Source organism: Engraulis encrasicolus, unplaced genomic scaffold, assembly GCF_034702125.1.
Source record: "Engraulis encrasicolus isolate BLACKSEA-1 unplaced genomic scaffold, IST_EnEncr_1.0 scaffold_50_np1212, whole genome shotgun sequence".
In the NCBI taxonomy this organism is placed as follows: domain Eukaryota; kingdom Metazoa; phylum Chordata; class Actinopteri; order Clupeiformes; family Engraulidae; genus Engraulis; species Engraulis encrasicolus.
Window position 1 is genome coordinate 424,913 of NW_026945819.1, and position 9,416 is coordinate 434,328.

The following is a 9,416-nucleotide window of genomic DNA, read 5'->3' on the forward strand; positions in this document are numbered from 1 at the left end:
ATAATGACACCAAACTGATGAGTCTGTAGAGGCACACTCTAATGAGTTGGGGGACCCATTAGTTTGAAGCATTTCCAACATCTTGATGGGGCTCGCTTGAGGCTAAGATGGACCAGTTCACACCAGACACACACACAACACATTCATTGTCATTTGCATGGGATTTATATGAACTAATTGTACACTCAAATAAACTGATCGCTAGAATTTCCACATAGGTCAAAAATGTGTATATGTGGAATAACACAGACATTGCTTTAAAATACAGACAAATTATGGACATATTCAAATAAAAAAGATAGATATTTACAACCAGCAATGTAGGGAAAACTGTGGAACTATAGTACTCTATATAATCTATCATTTAACAAATCCATATACAGTATAGTACAGTAGGCCTACATCTCATTTCTCATCTCCTCATCGAAGAGCCCAGTGAGCGTTTGGAAATCAATGTGTGCACCAGGTATACACTAGGGCCTAAGAAAAATAAGAGTTTGGTTCCGGTTGGTTGTCAGGTTTGGTCATGGGTCGGTCGGAATTTTTTTTTTTTTTTTCAATTTTTTTTTTTCCTTTTTTTAAATGTCCGACCCACCCAACACCCCATATGCGCCAGATTTCGTCATAAACTTTGTTGAACAATGCCAAGGACGATAGTGGAGTGTGGCCTGCTAAAGCTACAATTAATGAGCCAAGATACTGACCGTCACCGAAATGAGGATATGATCATACAGCCTACCGTTTCTGGCAATACCTGTCCAGCTGCCAGTTGCCTGACACTGCTATTTTAGCTCCTGTAGGCTATGTCCCGTTTTCTTTTTTTTAATTCCTTTCCATCATCTGTTGTAGACCATATTTTCCTTGGGATGAAGGTTCTGGCTTGGAAACATTCTATTACACACTTTTTGTTTTACGCGAGGATGTAGACCCCTGAGGCGATATGAATGTGATCGAGGGGCAACATCGTCATTGCAATTAAATCATTATTGTAGGCAACTGTAGTAGTCCTAGGTCTTCATCGAACAGTCGTATTTGTGGCAACATCATCATTAATATCCATTTCATTATTTGGAGGAGGTGCGGAGAGTGAGACCGTGACAGACGCCCTGCTGCTGCGCGATGGTGGAGGGACAAGCAGAGAGAGGGCCAGAAAATAACGGGCTCGGGCCAACGGACTTCTTGGTTAACAAGGCCTTGTGGTAAATGAAAGAATGAAGGGAAACTTGGGCAAAACATTTCCCTTCTCTCGTATTACCTCATTTCTCATCTCCTCATCGAAGAGCCCAGTGAGCGTTTGGAAATCAATGTGTGCACCAGGTATACACTAGGTATAATAATAGCAGTGCATTAGGACGTAATTCACACTGCAGTTCATANTCATTGTCAGANGATCGTTACTGTATGTGGAGTATTACATTACATTACATTACATTACATTACATTGCATTTGGCAGACGCTTTATAACCAAAGCAACTTTCAAAAGAGGACATAATCAAGCCAACATCACAAGCAAATACAAAGTGCACAGGAAATATACAGAACAACAAGTGCAGTTGCAAAAAGGGGTTAGGTTTATTTTATTTTTTTAAGAGTACACACACACACACACACACACACACACACACACACACACACACACACTCAAACTAAACTAAAACTAGACTAAACTAAAATAAACTAAACATCATGTCAAGATTCTGCCCTGGGGCTAGGCCAGCTCAAGCATTAGTTTAGTAGCTCCTCTCGAAAGAGGAAGGTCTTTACTTGTTTCTTGAAGGCTGCAAGAGAATGTATTACATTACATTATAGGCACAGGAAATATACCAGACAATGGGTGCAGATGCCAAGTATGGTTTGTAGTCTATGGTGGATCTTGGCCTGCACAGGCATTAGAGGATGTGAGATGTTACTGACTATCATCAGAGCTTTCCTTCTCCTCCAATGCCTTCACCATGAAGGGATCTATCTCCCTCAGAGTCTTGTAAAGGATGTCTTTGCCCTTCTTTAAACATCTGATGTTACCATGTGCCAACAGTTCCCTCATCTGGTCCTGTCTTGTCTTCTTTACTTTAATGTTATTGTATATTTCATGATCGATCACTTTTTTCTTCAGCAATTTATCCAGCACACTGTCCACTGCAGTCACACACTGAATCAGATCTGTGCGGTGTCTGTCCACAAAATGATCACCTGGTGTAAAGACAAAGGGGAGTAGTGTAAAAATTTAAGTAATGGCAGATTAGTTGATAGGTAGCTGTGATAAATCTACATAACATTTCTAAAATGATCATCATGAGTACATCTTACCGTGCAAACACCACAAGAGTCAACAGTGACAATGGCAACAGACGTAATTGACTTTGTATAGTGGACACAAAAGAGACAGATTTGTCATGTTTGCAGTTAAATAAAATGAGCTATGATGCAGTTCAGCCACAGTCACAGCGTCCAATTGGAATGACTGAACACTTGTATTCTGCTTTTAATGGTCAAACTCTCTTGATCTTGCTATTAAAAGAGTCCAGTGATGCGCTGTAGCTTTTGTCTCTTCTGCGGTCTTTGCACGGATACACATGAATTATATTTAAGGCTTTTGTATGCACACACATGCGCGCACGCGCACACACACACACACACACACAGACACAGACACACACACACACACACACACACACACACACACACACACACACACACACACATTCCCTTGTTCTCTCTCTCTCTCTCTCTCTCTCTCTCTCTCTCTCTCTCTCTCTCTCTCTCTCTCACACACACACACACACAGACACACAGACACACACACACACGCCTGCGCATACACACGCACACACTCAAAGTTTCAGGTGCGACTACTACATCTAGGCTATGAGATTTTCATCGTACATCATATTTGTCCAAAAGTTTGCAAAACAACGAATACACTGTAATAGTAAAAGCATATCAATCACCATGTTGTCTTGTCTTGTTGAGCTGATCTCTGTTGTTGTCTTGTCTTCTGTTTTGATCTGAAGTGTTGGCAATCTCTCCCACTGGCCGAGCAAGTTCCTGCAGCACCTTTATCTGTCTCTTCATCTCCTCCATCTCTCTCTTCATATTTCTCAACTCTGTCAACTCCTCTTCTCTCTTGACTACTTTCAGCTCCAGTTGTGCTATTTTCTCTTTCATGTCTGTTAACTCTGTTCCCATAGTGTGGAGTCCTGCACACACACACACACACACACACACACACACACACACACACACACACACACACACACACACACACACACACACACACACACACACACACACACACACACACTTGTGTTAAAATGTATTACATAGCTGAATATTCTTGAAGTCTCAGGTGTGGTAGTTCTGGAAAACAGTATCTATGTGAGCATCATAAGGTACACTGTAAACAATTGTTGTAATTTCACATTAGAATTCTACAACAAGAAGTTGTATGTACCAGTTTACTATTCACTGTTGTAATGTGCAATGCATTGTGGAATATCATATAGAGTACAATTCACAATTGTAAATGTACAGCAGCACATAGTACTTTTTACAACATACTGTTGTAAAGATCTGTTTTGTCAGGGCTGCTGTCCTAATGCAAATGTATGCAAAGCCACATAGAGAAATTATGGAGCTCAGGTCACATTCTGATTGGATGCTTTTAAAACATGCATACAGGCCTGATAGAGGTGGAGAGGATTTGAACTGATTTGAACTCTTCAATCGCACACACCTGGTCATGAGCAAGGAGGTAGAGATAGGAGGGTTTACAGACATCATCGGAGCGTAGTACGGAAAGATAGCAAGGGGAGTCCAATTTTATTCTTCCATAGTCAAATTGGAAGCATGGTAAAGTGTGGAACAGGTCATAGGATACAATAGTGAATGTTTGTCAGCTGTCCTTAATTATCCCCCGCAATTAATGCTGACCGACAGCTGCAGTAAATTTGGCCACAAACTGAGCACTGACAACCGGATATCCTCTTTCGACCGAATTTGTGGAGTACAAATGTTATCCATCATGGCATGGCACACACTGACCATGTGCACCATGTCATTAAGCATAAATGTATTAGTTCTATGGCATTAAAGCAACACCCTCATACTACACTGTGGCCAATGCATTTTCCATTGAGTGATACTGCTTATCCAATCTACCTTCTTTGGTCATGAGCCAGCTGATTGTAAATGACGTCCAGGTGCGTTCATTTCAGCTCAGAGCAATTCAAAACGGGCTTATCTCTGCTAAAAGGGCATGGGAAAGGCCAATAATTGTTTGTCCATTCATACAGATGATGGGCAGGTCATAGAGCATAAACGATGCTCAGGTGTGGCAGCCCCCCTGTGGTTCAATTTGGCTTTTTGATGGCTTCGGCAACATAATATATCTCAAAATCCCATGAGAAGGAATGGAAGCAGAGGCCCAGGACCATTATTTTCAAAGGCTGTATGTTGTGAAGTTTCCAGTGTTTGCGTTGGAAGAACGCAACAATTAGCTGGCAACTTGTTGCTAGCAATTTGTTGTAATTCTACAACAATTAGCTGGCAACTTTTTATTGCCAGCAATTTGCTTTAATTTGAAAAAGAAATGTTGACGTTACACTGGCTCACGTTAGCTGTGATGCTAACAGCTGTTGCTGAGCGGCGGCTGCTGAGCTAACAGCTGTTTCGGTTTTGTCTGTGATCAACCATTTGATTCGTGACTGGTCTTAAATGATTTGGGATAGTCCAGTTTTCTAACGGTGTATGGGAGGAATACCTTTATACAAATGCCGTTTTAGTTTTTATCAATCAAAGCGTCCAGCATTACACTTCTGTTTTCAACACTGCCGTCAGTGGCACTAAAAAACATCCTTTCATCCCCCATTTCAAAGTATAAAAAATATATGGCAATAACAGAAAATATGTTTTTTTTTTAAATCTTTATTTCTGGCTTTCTTGGTGAACACAACCTGGCTGCACACCACTGCGACAGTCTTTTTTTGAAATTTATGTGAGAACACCAAATCGCATCGAATCGAATCGGATCGTTTTTGATAGAATCTAAAAAAATCGATCTTTAATCTTCAGAATCAAAATCGGATCGATCCTTAAAGTTTGAATCGAAACCCACCTCTAGTGACAAGAAGCAAGTGAGCAAGAGAGACGGAGGAGGATGAGGAAATGTCCTCTGGCTGGAATTGAAGTCGGGACCCCTGGTGCAACATTACAGTGCCCTAACCTTTTCAGCCATGGCCGAGGCCTAGGCCACTTCCCAAAAGGGTCGAGATGATTTGAGTGTGTTCAACTTCAACCATGATTTTTTTTCCCTCACTCGTTTTGTTTCTACATGATGTATCATGTCAATGGACTCTTCTTCAGACAATCTCGATTGAATCTGCATTTCCCATCTTTTATTTGTCTGTAATATTGTGCTCCTGCTCCCAGGTCAGCTGATTGGATGGGATTTTACTTCTTTCAACAGCTTCACATGTTGACTAGATGTTTTTGACCAGACTAATGACCTGAGGCTGGAATGGAACTCTGGTCCCTGATGCAACATTAGTCCTAGCTGTGTGAGCCGTGACCAAGGCTGAGGCCACTTCCCTAACTGTTAAAACTGAAACACATCTGGAGCCATGTAACACCCATCATCTCTCTAGTCCACTCTCATACTCACCCAGTGATTGGACAGATTCCTCCATTTTCTTCCTCTCTTCATCAGTGATCTCCCATGAAGCTGTAATAGCAGAGTAGAGATTAACACACACACACACACACACACACACACACACACACACACACACACACACACACACACACACACACACACACACACACACACACACACACACACACACACACACACACACACACACACACACACACACAAACACACCTGTGTTAAACATGTATTTCTTATGACCAGTGCTGGGAAAGTAACTTATAACAACTAACTAACTACAAGTACCAGTTACTTCTCCAAAAAGTAATTGCGTTAGTAACTGTGTTACTTCACTAGGCCTATAAAAGTAACTAGTTACCAGGAAAAGTATTTTTTTTTTGCTTAAAATGTTAAAGGAACAGTTAAATGGGGTTTTCATCCTTGTTCTGTGATGTTATTTTGGTTGTGTATGTATTTTTGCTTAACCCTTGTGTTTTGTTCAAAAGCTGCATACACCTGTGGTGTTCGGGTCATTTTTGACCCGTGATAACAAAACTCAGCCATAAAATACCTAAAAACACTAGTTCTCATCAAATATTGTTTTTCATCTCATAGCTCACTTGGTATGTATTCATATCCATGGAAATACTACTTTATCTATTCATCTTTTTGACTTTACAGGTCTTCTATCTTACATTATGCAAATCATTTTTGATGGCTAAAACTATCAAAACCTGCATACATTCACTATTAATACCTCCTAAAGTGATACAATTAGTGATTATGTTGTCCATGTATTACAGCTGATATGAGAGTACAACAACCCCCAAATTTATTTTATTAGTTTTTCTATAATATTGAAAAATATCATCAATAGTGACATTTGTGGTGTTCGGGTCCAAACCAACCCAAAGAAATGTATAGCAGGATAAAGACCAAATGTCAACTAAATTAGTTTTTCAGTGCATAAAATCAATGTTTAAATATGTTGACTTGGTGTTTTTCAATATTTATATGATTTTAGTGTGGTAAATATACAAAATAACAATTCTGTCAGAGTCACAGCTATTCCGCCAATCTAATGCAAATATATTGGAAATGAACACCTCAATGAACATGAAAAAAGTCACACTATCCATCTGAATCCACTATGCTATGAACATGGACCATTATCTCATTGCCACATCAACTTTATGGAAAGTATAAGACCAGTTCTACATGTTTGGGTGCCATTATGAATTTTTGATACGTTTTTTGGGGAAAAATAATGCACAATAAAATATTTTGCAAACAAATGTGCAAAAAATCTCATTATATAATGCAGAATTGGATTCCCTGACCATGAAAACATAAGAGTAGACACATGAAATGCATCTGTACTCCTTTCACAACAGAAGATATGTAGTGTACACTATATGTAGTGTATGGGACTTACGGCCATATTGGATTTGTAATATGAAAAAGCTGGCAAAAAATGTTTAGGCAAGAAATATATTTTCCTCACCATAAATCACCAAACTGAAGGCAAAGGGCAACCAACAGCTTTTCAGAAATGCATACAACAACCAAAAATCTATGCCGGGTCAATTTTAACCTGAACACCACAGATGTAACTGTTTTTTTTTTCTTTTAAAATTCACTAAAATTATTTTTTTTTTGGGTTGAAATGATTGTGACTGAGGATTAGATGAGGCCTCATTCCAAGACAATAAAGGAAAGTGTGTTTTGTCTACATTAAAACTTCAAAACGGGTTGAAAATGACCTGAACACAACAGAAGGGTGCTATCAAATATCTTCATGACCTAACAATGGTTAATGTTAATCCAATTCACAACGTTTTTAGGGATGTGCTCATTTCTCTTCCACGAGATGTTTTTTTTTTTTTTTGCGACAAGAGACCTTAACAACTCCGCCACCCACAGTGGATAGGGGAAACACGTTTTCAACCACATAGGCCTACCTAGCGATTATTTTGTTGAGCTCACTCGTGTCCTGAGAAATCAGGTTTGACTTGCCTCTGTCTCCTTCTTCAATAAAGCTGAAACTACTAGCAGTACAGGGCGTGCCACCATGCGATGTTGAGAGGTGCTTAGTGAAATTAGACTCGCTCAGAACGCTCAGAACTGTTGTGGAGCAGCGGTAATTCGGCATGTAAAAGTGTGCACGGCTCACGGTCAGCAAAAAATAGTCCCAACAATCCCAACTGCCAAGACGGCAATTAGGAGACCTTTTTTTTGTTATGTGTACTCGGTATAAACAAGCGTGTATCGCGAGTCAATTAGGAGTAAAAAAAAATGTTTCCCAAACCATGTATAGGGGGTGGTGCTACATGTTTAGATTGACTCTCGCTAGCTTAGCTACATTTCACCTAAATCAAGACAGCCACTGAAGTGAAAAATAGGACCAATTTCCTCCTTACAAAACCTAGGGCAGGCATTTTGACAGTACTGGTGTGTGTGTGTGTGTGTGTGTGTGTGTGTGTGTGTGTGTGTGTGTGTGTGTGTGTGTGTGTGTGTGTGTGTGTGTGTGTGTGTATGTGTGTGTGTGTGTGTGCAGTGGCGTAACTATAGGCGGTGCAGCAGGTGCCGTCGCACCGGGGCCCGCGACCACTGAGGGGCCCACGAACGGGCCCTTCGAAATGGTTCGCGGGCCCCGCCTGTATACTCGTTGACAGCGAAGAAGTAGAGACGAAAAATGTATACGCAAAGTAACCACTGCACTCTCATACCGTGTCCAGACACTATTTATAGACCGTGGCAGACTCCCACAAGACGGTGGGAATTTAGAGCATCAAATCAATTGCAAATGGGCCCTTTTAGTTACTATATTGCTACAGATCATTACATGGGCAGTCAAATTATTCAGACAAATGTTTCAAATAGCAATAAAGGTAACACATGAACGCTATATTTGTGCATTTTATTTTTTACATTGCGGCCAGGAATTGTGGGATATATATTTTCATACACTATCATTGGCTCTATGTAAACAGGGAGTGCGAGTCGCCAGTGGTAACGTTCTGTTTGGAATTACCACATGATTGATTCCCTTACCAATTCAAATTAAATGCATGCTGGTCAGTCGAACGTGGCCTTTTGTTCTCATCTTATCTATGTTGTAGTAGTATGCGTTGTTGGCTTTCTTGAAGGCGGAATATAAAATGAGTTTAGTCACTTCATTCGCCAAGAATAGAGATGGCTACTGGCTAGCAAGAACATCCTATGGATATTAGACCTCCTTGGATATTATCTAAGAAGATTTCGAAGACGCTACGAAGAAGGTAAGGACAGGTTTCCCTATAATAATGTCCGCCGTGACATTATATTGATTTCATATCACTCATCTCCTTCAGGTATTTTCCAATTGTTGTCACATTTCTAGTCCAGTAGTCTGGGTTCGGCAGAGTCTGGCTAAACGAAAGAGGCACATTTTTAACTGTGTCCAAGTTTGTAAGTGACAGCGGTATTGCTGTAGTTATTCCCAGCGTTATAACTTAGTTGTGTGTTCTCCAATTGACAACTAGTTGTGCTGACTTGCTAACAGCATCTCCACTCCATGTTGATTTTATCATCTAGCGTTTCTCCTGTTAGCATAATATAAGTTAAGTTCTGTTAGCTTGGCTATGTTACGAAGTGTACTCGAGTCGTCAGCTAGGGGAGGGGAGAAAGATATCTAAATAAGTGGACGATTCTGTGTGCGTGTGTGTAGAGCTCTGTGTTTGTTTTACTGGTGGGCTGTCACCAATGTGTTGTCATGGTTGTCTTGGATGT

At 40.4% G+C, this 9,416-nt stretch overlaps 1 protein-coding gene across 1 annotated transcript; it reads right to left on the reverse strand.

Moving 5' to 3' along the window:
* Positions 1 to 1,872: 1,872 nt before the first annotated feature.
* On the reverse strand, positions 1,873 to 3,187 carry LOC134444316 (apoptosis-associated speck-like protein containing a CARD). The gene is made up of 2 exons (XM_063193654.1): positions 2,950 to 3,187; positions 1,873 to 2,191 (listed from the first exon to the last, which is right to left on the reverse strand). The coding sequence occupies exons 1-2, from the start codon at positions 3,185 to 3,187 to the stop codon at positions 1,908 to 1,910; spliced, it is 522 nt and encodes a 173-aa protein (XP_063049724.1). The 3' UTR covers positions 1,873 to 1,907.
* Positions 3,188 to 9,416: the final 6,229 nt, after the last annotated feature.